Source organism: Pogonomyrmex barbatus, unplaced genomic scaffold, assembly GCF_055798465.1.
Source record: "Pogonomyrmex barbatus isolate J1 unplaced genomic scaffold, ASM5579846v1 scaffold8, whole genome shotgun sequence".
Classification (NCBI taxonomy): domain Eukaryota; kingdom Metazoa; phylum Arthropoda; class Insecta; order Hymenoptera; family Formicidae; genus Pogonomyrmex; species Pogonomyrmex barbatus.
Genome location: NW_028297182.1, coordinates 1,055,937 through 1,070,376, shown reverse-complemented (window position 1 = coordinate 1,070,376; position 14,440 = coordinate 1,055,937). Strand labels below are relative to the sequence as shown.

The window sequence follows — 14,440 nt, the reverse complement described above, 5'->3', positions numbered from 1 at the left end:
CGCGGCGAGCAACATGACGCATTGATGCGCACGTGCGCACTATTGGCCGTTTAAGGCAAAACAACGCACTTGGATCGAGCAAAGGTCGCTGATCGTCACGAATACATTCACCCTGTGCATCCATCGAGTTCAGCAGGAAGTACATTAACCTCCGCACTTATTTTCATCCTTCAGTCTTTCTCCAAGCCCGGTAGATTACGAGCGAAAATGAAAAATCCAAAAGCGAGGATGCGCGAGAGAGAACATCTTGCGACAAACAAAAAAGAGATAGTTAAATTATTACTATTGCAGGTAGACGAAAGAAAAAAATTAATTGGAGTCTTAGCAATTAGTTGCGCTACGTTTTTGAAGCTCACGTTGACATTAAATATTTGATCAGATACATCCGGTGACGAAGACTTGATCACAAAGCAGTTTTATTTTACAACTAATTTTCACACTATAAATATCAAATTTGAATAAATAATGATTATAAGTTCATGAAGTTGATGAAAAATGTAAAGATTTTGCTGTATAAAATATTACACGTTTAACTCGAGACATAACTCACTCAGTTTTTACTTCTTTCAAATGAAAAATTATATACAAGTGAGGTGTATAGTCTGTAGTTATATTGAGATATAAAATTGTACGTTATTATTAACTATGACAAATAAATAAAGTTTACCCCGAAGAATTTTTTAACATCATTCAAAAACTTGCATTTGCCAGACTAATTAATTGCTTTCGATTGGTGGTAATCGTCTCGCAATTGCGACAAAAGTAGGTCAACACTTGACAAGCTCTTCCATTGAATGATTAAGATGATTATGTATGTATTACACAAAAGTGACTTTTCTTAATCGCACGTGACCGAAGATAACTCAATCTTTTTCTTGTCTCAGTTCTAACGTAAACAAGACATATCGCATAAATTTTAAGAGAAATTTATAGGGGAAAGAGTAATACGCGATTTCAATAAAAATACGTATGGTACGGATTAAATTAAAACGTGATGTTTTTTTTTGTTTCGATGTCGATATCAGTTATCATTCATCAGAAGTACAAGTGATAATAATCTATCATAATTCCGTACAGCTAAATCTTGATTATCAAATACCTTGTTTTCGAGTAGCTTAGAATGACGAAAGCGTCATGTCCAAAAGCACGTGGCATTAATTATGAAATTTCACAATGACGTAAACAAATATATCTGTCTCTTCACACGGTTAATAATCTACAGGCTGATACCGCAACGACACATCGGCACTCCTCAAATTAAGGTTCAAAGTTCGCGAGAAACGCGCGTGTCAGCATCAAACCATGCCCGAAACATTAACCAGAAATTTAATTTATGTTAATGTACTATTCAGGTCATTGTTCTATTATTATATAATAAAAAACTCAACTTCGAATATATTAGTAATTAACTCTTTGACGGTACAAAGAGATCTGAGTTTTAATTAATTATTTCACTTATACAAGGAATAAATTGTAAAATAACATTTAATTAATATTGATCCTCGCACGATTTATCCTTTTGCAATAAATTGTGCATCTATAGAAGTATATTTATTTTAAAATCTAACTAATCAAAATTTATAAAAAAAAATGTTAAAATGTTAAAGGTATCTGTTAGAATTAAATTATTGCGCATTCTGAATTTTATATCATTTTGTAATATATATTTTTAATACACACACACACACACACACACACACACACACACACACACACACACACACACACACACACATATATATATATAAAATTCTTCTATATATATAAAATCTTTTTTTTAACATAACGTGCTTTAATCTGAGATAATAGTAAGAGAGTAAACAGATAACGACAAAAAGATGAAATAATAAAATAGATTAATTGTGATAAACGTAGAATCGTATCTGTTGAAAACAATTTTCTCGGCTCCCGGACGTGTGTCTTTTATCTATAAATCAGAGATAATGTATCCGAAACAATAGCATTTTCAATACGAGTATATTAATCACGATTAACGCAAATTACGCAATTGCGGGAGAAGACATTGCATAAAACGGTTTAGCCTTGCTTAAGGTGAAAGTCGAAAATATTCCAGTCAATCGACCGTTCTCAGATCGTTTCGATCACTTTCCACTCTCGATGCAACTTTTTATGGTATCGATCCTTGATCACACATATGAGTATTGGAATCTAAAAGTATTTTATAATTACTCGATTACGTGCTCGAGAGAAACGTTCAAAAGAATCAAGCAAAACCTGTTATTAACATGGAAAAATCTATAAAATAATTATACTAGGAGAATCTAACATGGCAAATATAATTTGTTTAAAAAAAATTACAATATTATTCAATAGCGGAGAAAAATATTTGATTTATTTTGCGAAAAAAAAAATTCCATAGATACGTAGAGTGGAAGATTTCTACTAGAAAATATCACGCAGAAATTTGGGTTTTGGACTTGTAGAGAGTTTGGTTTTGTCAAAATGTCCAAAATGTTGGAGCCAGAAAGGGAACCAAGGAGATATATCCATATTAAATTTCTTTCCGTTTCTTTTGCTGTCGGGGAAATTTTTCCGGGAGGGTTTTCGAGGAACCAGAGGAGAATTCCGTCCATGCGCGTCAACGGTCGCCGCATGCATGCCGCCGCTGACTCCGACGCGGCGCGCCACATCGTCGGACGAGGCGCACGCACATCTCGCGTGCTCCGCGCGTGAAGCCCCGTGTGGGCGCACCTATCTTTCTCACGACCACAATTAAAAGCTTCCCTCCACGCGTGTGTTGCGCGCGTTGCATCGTATCGCGAATGCGGCGAGGCTCGAGGACGGAGCGAACGAGGCGTCCGCCTTAAACCCGTTCCACGCGGCGCTGCATGCTTCCCATCGCGGGACGTGACGAGATGAAATTTCTCTTCGAAAAAAATTCTTTCTTCGTTGTATATAAAAATGTAGAGAGAAATGTAAGCTAATGTTAGATAAATGCATGATCTCATTTTCTTTTACATTATTCTTTATCTTTAGCGATGTGAAACGTGTGACGTTCGCAGATATTCGTAAGTTACACGCAATGATATAGGCACGTATATGCAATTATTCGAATTAATGATAATTGCAGCAGCGCGTGATTGCACATTATAAATATTATAAATATTTCAAATATTTTATACATGTATACATATATATATATATATATATATATATCAGAAAATTTGTGTAACAGAATATTAATAAAGAAACAAGAGAAGAAAACAAAAAGGAAGTCGGCTTACATTGCAAAATAATTAAGTTATATTAGCGCTTCACAGTTATTTTTCAATTCTTACATTTTTCTCGCTACACTGAAGATGATTATGAATGAGATGACGAAAGAAAAAGTTTCCATTTTTATTTATGTCCAATATTTTTTTTTTTTTCTTTTTCGTTGTAGTACCACTATGTCACGCAGTATACTGAAGGATTCGCCGAACGCGGCATTGGATAAAACTCTGTTGAAAAAATATCTCGATCTGCCCCAACCGGAGAATGCAGTCCAGGCAAAGTACATCTGGATCGACGGAACTGGCGAAGGATTACGTTGCAAGACCAGAACCCTGAACTTTGTGCCGAAACACGCTTCCGGTAAGTTATTAATATACATCTGACAGATGTAAAATCTTGCATACGAAATTAACTTGAGCGTTCTACTCGGCGATTAAACTGATTTTATTCATGAATTTCAATATTGATACACAAATAATTACACGGGACGAGTAGCCAGGACTTAATTAAATTGATCGGGCAATTGAATTGCTCGGGCAATTAAATTCCCGTCACTAAATATTTACAGAAAAAAAACTCGTCAGACACGCGCGCAACGTTTTAATGCGTCACAAAGCGACTTTGCAGAAATACAGAATGCATACTAATGTATAGGCAAAACATGTTTAGCATCATCTGAAATGTTTGTTACAGAAAACTAATTACTACGCGTATCCAGTAATAAAAGCACGAGATTATACTCAATAAAGTACAGCAATAAAACTCCTAATTTAATTCGCGTCATTTGATGAAAGAGCAGTTAAACTTTTAATCGCTCGTTTATACGGTGTTACGTATTTGTGAAAAGTCGTTTATCTCGAAATTAAGTCAATGAAATGAATGTTATTTAACTAGTTAGTAGTTATTAGTTAACACTATTAGTTAACACTATTAGTAATCTTGTATTTGCTATTAAAAGCTATAAACTACAACGGGAACAAGAGTAATAAACTTTATATTTGACAATCTTAAATAGTTGACATAATCTCTCTCTCTCTCTCTCTCTCTCTCTCTCTCTCTCTCTCTCTCTCTCGACCTAAATATAATATAGATATCATTAATTCTATTATTACATGATATTATCATTTGTTAGAGGGATACACATTTTGAAAACAAAACAAAACTTACAGATTTATATTTATTATTATCTTGCAGAGTATTGATTGATTTTATTAATAATAAGAATATAGTTTCTTAAAATTGAGCTAAGTGGAAATATGAAATATTCGCGATTTACGTACATCGTACATCGTTTTTTTTATTATTCATTCAACACGACAGAGATATTAAATTTCTTTTGATTATCACTTCTTCTAGAACTGCCAACCTGGACTTACGATGGCAGCTCGACGTACCAGGCCGACGGCGCCAACAGTGATATATTCCTTTACCCGGTGGCGATCTACAACGATCCCTTCCGTTGTGGTAACAACAAGCTCGTGCTCTGCGACACTTACAACAGCGACAAGACGCCGACGAAATCGAACAAGCGATACCGCGCGAACCAGGCAATGGAAATTATCAAGGAGCAGGAACCCTGGTTCGGTATCGAGCAGGAGTACACTCTTTTGGATTTCGACGGCAGGCCCCTCGGTTGGCCTAAGAATGGCTTCCCAGGCCCACAGGGCCCCTATTACTGCGGCGTCGGCGCCGACAAAGTGATCGGTCGCGAGATCGTCGAGGCCCACTACAGAGCTTGTCTCTACGCCGGTGTGAAACTAGCGGGGACCAACGCCGAGGTGATGCCCTCGCAATGGGAGTTCCAGGTGAGCAATCGAAGCATATTTACACACAAATAGTGGTTTACTTTCAGTTGCTTGATGATAAGAGATAAGAGGAATACGCGCGCGGCGTCCCTATAAACTCAACATCGATCTTTCTTCTCTCTAACAATCAGACGAGGTTAAAAAATTCTTGTAAATTAAACCGCGACTGTAACTTAGACAATCAGAAATTAAATTTGACCGACGATTTAGTTGTTTTTTTTTACGTTGTAACAAAAATTTATTTTCGGAACTTCGTTGGGATATTTGATTTGAATGTTAGATTTAGATTTACGGATAACTCGATAACGTGCGCGGAGATCGATTAATTATCGTTGTTTTTTTTTTTTTTTTTTTTTTTTTCATTATTTTCATTACGGATCCAGATAGGACCGTGCACGGGCATCGACGCCGGTGACGATCTGTGGATCGCCCGATTCATTCTGCACCGCATCGCCGAGGAGTACGGCGTGATCGTGACCCTGGACCCGAAACCGGTGGACGGCTCGTGGAACGGCGCCGGTGCCCACACCAACTTCTCGACGAAGGCGATGCGCGGGGAGAACGGGATCGCCGAGATCGAGAAGGCGATCGACAAGCTGAGCAAGCAACACCTCAGGCACATCCAGGCGTACGATCCGCGCGGAGGGAAGGACAACGAGCGCAGGCTGACCGGCAAATGCGAGACCAGCAATATCCACGATTTCAGCGCCGGGGTGGCCAACCGAAACGTCAGCATCCGCATCCCGCGCGGCGTCGCCGAGGAGAAGAAGGGATACCTGGAGGACAGGAGGCCCAGCAGCAACTGCGACCCCTACTCCGTCTGCGACGCCCTGGTCCGCACCTGCGTGCTCAACGAGTAACAAGCAAAGTGTGTGCGAAAGACCACACCGGACACCGACACGCACACACACACACACCCGCATACACCTGGAGCGTACAACTACCCGTAGAACTTAGAAATCCTTATATCCCCACTTGGAAACGGTGGAGTAACGTTAAAGCTTTACCTGTCGGAAAAAAAAAAATAATGCGAAGCATTCGACATCTTATTAAGCGTCGTAGTTACGAAACTACGCTTAACGCTTCAGGCCGTTAGAAAAACGAGAATTTCGCCATTTAACGATCGACGGGCAGGATTGCCGGAGAAGAATCGAAACTGATTGTGCAAAACTGATTCGATTCCTTTTCGCATATTACGAGAATAGAGCTTGTTGAAAGAGGGATAGCGAATCACTGACTATTTGAATATTGTCGATTTAACTCGGCCGTATTTCATAGTCAGGATATAAATGTTAAATAATTTTAAGATGAGTTTGTAATTATTGTAAGTGCGAGGTATATAAACGGTTGTTCAAGTTATCGTATTAAATATCCCTTCCTGAAGCTCGTCTTTTATAGATTTTATATATGCCATTTTAGAATGCAGCACGTAAGAAAAACAAAAAAAAAAAAAAAGGGAGAATGAAGAAGCCACGAGAGAATAAAATAAAACGCAATATATATAAAAATAGTATAAAAAAAAAACGAATGAACAAAGGGAAGGTAACACACTAATCCTTACGTACGCACTGAGCTCCATGTCGTTGCGCGCGTGGAATATCGAATAAAATGAAGAAACAAACGAAGAAGCTTATTTTGCAAAAACTATAGAGGAATTCAACCATAAAACTTTAATTTCAATCGTTTTATCTTTTAATATATTTTGCAATGCCCAATTCTTTATCTAATATAGCTCGACCGTTGTTATGTTTAATTTTATGATCAATCGATATTATTACCGACAATTCTCGTTTTCGAATTCAGATTGAGATGTAAATTCAAATAGTGTTATTTAAATTGACAATGTTTTCAAGTTATCACGTTTTCAAAATATACGTGCAGTCGCTTATAAATTATGTTTAGAAACCTTACAATTATAAATTATGTACATATTATATATATATACACATTATAAGTGTACTGAATTAGTACCACTGAATTAGTAAGATGCTCAGAATATTAGTTATTATTTGACATAATGCCTTATTTGGCATAATATATATTTGTAGATATTACGGATCAAGGCGTTTACGTTATACTTTTGCGCATAATTTGATATTGCAGCTAAATATGTTGTAATTACTGTGCCTTAATCACAAATACTGTTTAGAAAAAAAAAAATAAAAATCATGATGTCCTTACTTATTTGCCCAAACGAATAATGCATTATGAAAGAAGGAGCACGAATGTTTTTAATTAATAAAAAATTTTATACACTTAAAAATTTTTCATAACTATTCATTATCTTGTATTTAAAAATAATGTTAGTATAAAATAAAGTAGCAAAGAATCAAAACTTTTATAACAATCGCTTCATTACTAATTAAATTTTTATATTACATATTATGCATCAAATATTTTAATCAAATTTATTTTTATATTTTCAAGCATTATTTTTTAAAAATGTGCAGTAATTACAAGATTGACATAGATTACAAAAAAAAATTTATTATCTCTTTTAGAAATAGAATTGTTGATATTCAAATATTTTGTCTTCAAAGGTTATAAAGTGATACAGTTATTTAATAAATACAGATTTATTAGACTCTTGCAATTAAGAATATATTAAGTAAAAAAGAGTTATATCGATTTGAAATATACGTATGTGAAATTAAAAATGAGACGAACTTGAAAAGTAAGGCGATCTTTGTGTGAATCGTGTTCTCGGTTTAAGTTTTGACTACGAATACGGCCCGATAGTGCAGTCGCTTGACTAATTCTAAATTTCGTTTATTTATATTTGATATGAAAAAAAATCACGTTCAGTCATCAAATCAGTCATCAAATTCTAAGCTTCACTATTGTTTTACGCTAAATTATTCAATTTGTCATCCAACTCATTAGAGTTATACGCAAAAATCGTGTTTGATACAATTCATTAGGAAACAGACGTGATTTAAATACATGCGAAATCTAAGACGACAAAAAATAATTTAAGACTAAAGGATATTTTTCAAATATCAATGAGCATTCATCGAACTATAAGCGTTTTACTGAGAAACGCGCACGTTTTTATTACAGAATTAATAATCATGTACAGCACGTTCCATAGAGTTCGACAAAAATATCGATACTTTCAAACGAAGAACGTCCATTGACATCATCCAATGTTTGTTCTTCGTTATTCGAATTAGGTAAAAATCGTTATTATTCTCAAGAAAGCGTCTTTAACATCCATTTCTATCAATGTAGATTAATTTTAATCTCAGTTACTTTTTATTTTTTCCTAATTTTTAAACCAAGTTAAAAAATAAATTAAAATTAATTAAATTAAGTTACATTAGAAATATATAAGAAAAACATTTTTACAGTCAATAATAATTATTTTGCAATTTACATGTATTATATAATCCAAAAAATAAAAATAATATATTAGGTAGCAAGACCCAGTCATGTAAAAATATTCTTATATTTCTTTGTTCTTATAATTCTCTTATATTTCTTGTTACTTATATTTCTACTATTAAATATTTTATCGATTTATATAAATATTAATGTTAATTTACATTGGTAGAAATGGACGTAAACGGGAAGAATTACGCGAGAGGAGCAGATATTAACAGCTTTTACAATCGCGGGTGTAAGACGGAAAGTCATTATTGATAAAATGTATAGTGCGAAAATAGTATATATAAGGACATATCCTTAAGGATATGCGAGGGATCAATAAAGGTGTGATCAACCGCAGGTGGATCAATTCGCGACTTGCCTTCTTGAGTCGCACGAGCAGTATACCTAGCAAATATCTAGAAAGTTAGCGCAATTACTACGTTTAAGAGAGTTTATTATTTCGTATTTCGTAAGTTTAAGACGAGATTAGATTTAGAGAATTGGAAAAGGTGGACGCGGTGTCTCCGAAGAAAAGTGTGCTGAAGTGTGTTGCCAAAGCGAAAGCTGAAAATGCGATTAATTGAACTTGAAAGAATTATAAACGTATATATTAATAACAATTGTTAAATAAAGAAATTTTATCTTTCCACCGTCCTCCAAATTTATTAAATATGACGAGACTCATAACGGAAGAACCGGGGCGTATAACAGTAAACAGAAGTTAAGCGATACGATCTCGTTTCTTCGTTTCTGAATAAGTTAATTCCGGATTCTTTCAACATTAAGATAATTCTTCTGCCGATACATACTCATTTCTCCTGAGACACTTCGTGTAAGGTATACATTAGTGTTCTTATGCCAACCCTCAAGAACGAATCCCCACATGTAAGCACAACGAGCATGCCTATGTTAATGATGTTTATTTAAGGATATCGATACCACGACAATAAAGTATATGGATATCCTACTCCGCGAAACAATGAATACGAATAATATCAATGGAAATGAAAATGTTAATTATAAACCTCAACTTCTTTTCAGTAATGAAGAGAGATTTTACAACGAAATATCAGCGAAACACTTTCAATTAATCATATTAAGAATCATAATCATATTAAGAATTTCATTTTAAATATACTTCATAACACATGGTTATCATGTAATATTAAATAAGTTCAACTAAAGATAGTTGAATACTTAATTTAATTGAAGAATTAATTAAAATATTTCATTTATAAAAATTTATAAAAAATGCGGATTGTAAGCATAAACGAGCTTAATGAAAGAATTATTTTGTTGTTATTATCTTCTTCACTATGCTCTGAGAGTCTTGCTAGTCTCCTTCGATCAGCTTTTCATACATTATTATTATTATTATTACTATTATCATCAATGTTATTATTATTGTATGATGTATATATGAACATATAATCAATCTAATATTGTATATTTTCATATTTGTATAAAGATATTTTTTATGCTGACTTCACAGAAATATATTGTATACCATGACTCGTTAACAATTTTGTTAGCGATAATTACTAGTGGTCGTTGTTACAGTAATTATTGTTGTTATTATTGTCATTAATAATAATGAGAAGAGGAAGAAGTCTATCTTCTTTTTCTTAAGGATGCAATTCGATGATACTTTTTTTCTGCAAAAGATGGACGCATTCATAATTGTTACATTTAAAAAAAAGAAAATAAAAGAAAGAAAGAAATAAAAAATTCTATGAATTATGTTTTCCTTTCGAGTTCTGCATTCGTTCGTTTCGCACGAATCAACAATGCTTTATTTGCATTTTCTATATTGATAGATTGAAAGATACAGAAAATGTAATTATAAAAACAATTATGACAATATACACGTAATTACATTTTTATATATTTTTTTCTTTTTTCTTACGAGTATCAGATAGAGATCTACGAGTGATTAAAAGAGAGGTAACTTCTGCACAAATTGTCGAAACCACATGTAACTTGTACAGGCGGACAGTGAATACCAAGTGAGTATGTAACTGAAATGTTCATTCCTTAAAGTTACTTTTGTTTGACCTCCGATCGGACCTTGGGGTGTACCGTACTCGGTCAATAATTCTATGTACACTGGCTCCGCTTCCGCTATCTTTGCCATCGCATTTAAATCTCTAGAATAAAATATTAAAACAAATATTTTAATTTGTAAATAAAAAAAAAACATTTTTTTATAATCATCAAAATCTTTTTAGAATTTTTATGTTAATATAAATGAAGCATTATTTCCCAGTTTCCGTGGATCATTTAAATAGTTTGTGAATTTACATTCTTTTTACCTGTAATGCCATACGCCTTTCGCAGGAGTATTGTCAGGTATAAATGGAGGTCGCTTTTCAGACGCTCTAATAATGCCGACAATTTCTACGGAGTCTGTAATCTTATTTTCCATTTTGAACGCTGAGCGATCACCTCTGGGAATCCATCCACGATTCACCATAATGGTCAAACTAGAATCAAGAAATCCTAAATAAACTACACAGTAAATAAAAAAATGTATTATAAAGTATTATTTCATCTTTTTTATAATTTCTTTGCTGATCAGAAAATTAATAAAAAATGAAATGTAATTACTCCCGATCTTCCAGTTTGAAAGGTGTAATTACGTAATATCCTGAACCTGCTTTACGAGAAAATATTCCACCACTCTTTTCACTAACAGCTTCTCCATTGAGAATAAGACTTCTAGGTCCTATCAAAAATTCTTTTTCATATAAAAATTTGCCCTTTACCTTCATACGATAGAATTCTTTATCTTTCAGTTCATTTAAGCTAAAAAAAATTTCCAACATATAATCAGCAGTGCTCATAACATAACACTTTAATATGGAGGTCTTACTCGGATGGCAGATCAATTGGTTCTGCTGAAGTACGTTGTTTTAACTTATCTATTAGATCCAATTTCCATCTCCATCTCTTAATTTGCCATGTGCCAAGTGCAAAGGTAGCAATAGGTATACCCTAAAATATAGAAATTATTGTATTATAAAAGTTAATTTAAAAATTCTAAAACATTCTAACAAATTTAAAAAACTTAAATATATCCTTCAAACTTATTATATTTATAAAACATATATATTGCAGTTCTAATACATAGCAAAATTATTCTCTCCTTTACTCCATTTTTTAATTACAATACTAACTTAGAGTATAACTATAAATGAAAATTCTGTTTGTAACATTACTTGCCAACAAGCAATAACCATATAATCCAATTGGGTCTTCTACTTTTTTATATTTATTCGTCTCAAAAGCCTTTGGCCTCGTCATTTTGCTCTTGCATCTTGCCTGCATATTTACATTACCGAATAATGACATGTGCGTCCCTCTATCAAGAGCACATTTTGCACCTCTTGAGGTTACAAAAATCTTCGCAGCTGTCAGATTCATTTTGGATTTTAAATTCTACAAGAAACTCTAAATAAAACCTATGATTTCAATCATGAATGACTATCATAGTTACATGAACAGTTTCATTCGCAAGTGCTCATAATTCTTACATCGACAATAGGATACGATATCCAACAGAACAGCTGATGCTCCTTATAATAAAATGAAATATCACACAAACGTAATTCTCATTGGCATATAGGCAAGACATTAACCAATCACAGATGATTATTTTTCGATAAGAAGAATTTACTGTCAAACCTAATAATGTATAGTATATGTTGTAGCGTGAACTATAGCTTTTCAGTATTGGCAGTGAAGAATTTTGGAGTACAATCAAAATTCTTTTACTAGGGACAACTTATCATTGAAAGTCCCTAGAACAAAGAAGCCATACAATTGTTTCTGAGAAAATTCTCTAGAATCACGGACTAGTGACAATTGCTTGTTGAGGTGTGGTAACGACTGCCGTTTATCCGGTCTTCTGTGGCATGGTTCTTTCGCTTCCGGAGTATCATGGTAAGTGAATAGTGATTCTTAGTTCATCGAGTAACGATCGTATAAAATCATATGAACGACAGTCGACTAGATCTTCCACGGATCCTCGGACTCCTATCGCGCGATATGTTCGCAGTTTTTGATAGCGCGGCCGCCTCGCACTGCGAATTGTCGCGAAACTTAACCTCATCGGTCGAACGTTTGTCAAACCACATGGTGCATTCGCCGTGGATTTCTTGGCGCGATTTCCTGGACGCGTGTCACGATCCCGTAACGGCGCGATTCGGTATAATATCCTCGTTCACTCGCGCAATAAACCATTTTTAAATTACGCTCGAATTCCCTTCAGGAAAGGAAACCTATATCAAGCTCATCGAATTCTACACAAATTCTTATTCTTAAGAAATTTTTAATTAATTCTTCGAATTCTTATTCTTCAATCTTAACTCGAACTCATTTAGCGAATTTCTCGAGTGTCATCAGCATGAAGGCTTCAACTCATTAAAATCTATACCTTTGCGTGAGATTCTTATTACATTGTAATTCCGAGTAATGTGAATATATAGATGAAGTACTAATATTACATACTAGAATATTATGTACTTATACTCATATTTGAAAGCAAGGTTAAAATTATAAAAGCCAGTAATATATCATTCTTCTTTTAACAGCCGTTCCAAAGGTTTGTGCAGTCTGGCCGTGTGGCCTATGTGAGCGATGGTCCTTATCAGGGCAAACTGGTTACTATTGTTGATATCATCGACCAGAATCGGGTAGGAATAATGTTTTTCTTTATTAAATTCTCTTTTTATTCTTTATAGAAGAATTATAATAATAAGTTTACAATAGCTGCTCAATAGTTTGATATGATAATAGTCATGAACATATAGTTATTTATATAAACTATAACTTTTATAAATTGAAAATATTGATATAATAATTGAATAATAATGAACAATAATTATTTATATAAACTATAACTTTTATAAATTGCAAATATTGAATATAGGTATGATCACTTTAATATATTAAATAAATTTGTAATAAAAATATCTTATATGTTTTAACATTTAAAAAATGATGAACCCGATAATTTGATAGGAAATGCCGACTGATTTTGGTGATGTCAATTTAATTCTGACGATATGATTGACTTCTATGGCACAAATTGTTAAGTTTTTCAGTTCTTAAGGTGATATTCCTTTTAGGTTCTAGTCGATGGTCCACTGACAAGTGTACCTCGTGGTGAGATGAGACTCAACCAGCTTCACTTGACAAAGTTCCGTATACGTTTTCCATTTTCTGGCTCCACTCGTGTCGTACGCAAAGCATGGGACGCGGCAAATATCAATGAACTGTGGAAACAGACAATGTGGGCTAGAAAAGTTGAAGCCAAAAAGAAGGTATTGCTAAAAAATTTAATTAATAATTATAACTTTCTATTAAATAATTAATGTATTTATTTGCTATGTTGCATACAATGTACTTTTGTTTCTTGAAAAGAAAAGAAACATTAATTTTCAGAAAAAATTGCTTAAATGTATGATGAGCCAATTATTTTTGATAGGAATTGCCGACTGATTCTTTTGATGCAAATAGTAAATTCTGATGATAATTGTACATCTTTTAAAATAAAATTGGAGTATTTTTTTTTTATATTTGCTGAAAATTCTTTTTCTGTTTTAGCGTGCGGAACTCAGTGACTTCGACCGCTTTAAGCTACGTAAAGCAAGGCAGATAAGAAATAAGTTGCGGACAAACGCGTTCAATAGATTAAGAAAGAAAACTAAAAAGGTTAAAGCTGGCGATGCAGCAAGCAAAAGTGTGAAAAAAGCTGAGAAAGAGTAACGACCTTGAATTAAATACAACATTATTTTATGAAGGTCTTATTATTTACCGTTTTCCTTCTGCACAAAATAAAAAATTAATAATTAAAATTTATTTATATGTTAACATCTAAATTTCATGAACAAAAAAATTATAAAGTCAAGATAAATAACATAAAAAATAAAACTACTGATTATCGAAATTTATTCTTTTCCGGGAAATCAAGGTTTTATATAATTCATAGAATATATTGATAAAAAATTTACTGATAATTTGTATTTACG

General features: G+C 33.5%; 3 protein-coding genes across 8 annotated transcripts in view; 2 read left to right on the top strand and 1 right to left on the bottom strand.

Annotated features, from left to right (window-relative positions):
* The window catches only part of Gs2 (glutamine synthetase 2), a 31,141-nt gene extending 22,086 nt beyond the window's left edge, over positions 1-9,055 (top strand). For both annotated transcript variants that reach the window (XM_011638829.3, XM_089084123.1), the window contains 3 exons: positions 3,404-3,594; positions 4,591-5,039; positions 5,423-9,055. In XM_011638829.3, the coding sequence (XP_011637131.2) occupies positions 3,411-3,594; positions 4,591-5,039; positions 5,423-5,899 (1,110 nt within the window). In that variant the 5' untranslated portion in view covers positions 3,404-3,410 and the 3' untranslated portion in view covers positions 5,900-9,055. The remainder of the gene's footprint in view (positions 1-3,403; positions 3,595-4,590; positions 5,040-5,422) is intronic.
* Positions 9,056-10,145: 1,090 nt separating this feature from the next.
* Positions 10,146-12,118, bottom strand: Surf1 (surfeit locus protein 1). 5 transcript variants are annotated; one of them, XM_089084125.1, is made up of 6 exons: positions 11,942-12,118; positions 11,631-11,869; positions 11,281-11,402; positions 11,016-11,213; positions 10,721-10,891; positions 10,146-10,555 (listed from the first exon to the last, which is right to left on the bottom strand). In XM_089084125.1, the coding sequence occupies exons 2-6, from the start codon at positions 11,829-11,831 to the stop codon at positions 10,342-10,344; spliced, it is 906 nt and encodes a 301-aa protein (XP_088940251.1). In that variant the 5' UTR covers positions 11,832-11,869; positions 11,942-12,118; the 3' UTR covers positions 10,146-10,341. The 5 variants fall into 5 exon arrangements, with proteins under 5 accessions (XP_088940251.1, XP_011637093.2, XP_011637085.2 ...); XM_011638791.3 differs by having other exon boundaries at positions 11,631-11,858; XM_011638783.3 differs by having other exon boundaries at positions 11,631-11,846; positions 11,942-12,117.
* Positions 12,119-12,202: 84 nt separating this feature from the next.
* Positions 12,203-14,207, top strand: RpL14 (ribosomal protein L14). The gene is made up of 4 exons (XM_011638771.3): positions 12,203-12,350; positions 13,001-13,102; positions 13,538-13,732; positions 14,016-14,207. Exons 1-4 carry the CDS (start codon positions 12,348-12,350, stop codon positions 14,175-14,177), a joined length of 462 nt encoding a protein of 153 aa, XP_011637073.1. The 5' UTR covers positions 12,203-12,347; the 3' UTR covers positions 14,178-14,207.
* The last annotated feature ends 233 nt before the right edge of the window (positions 14,208-14,440 follow it).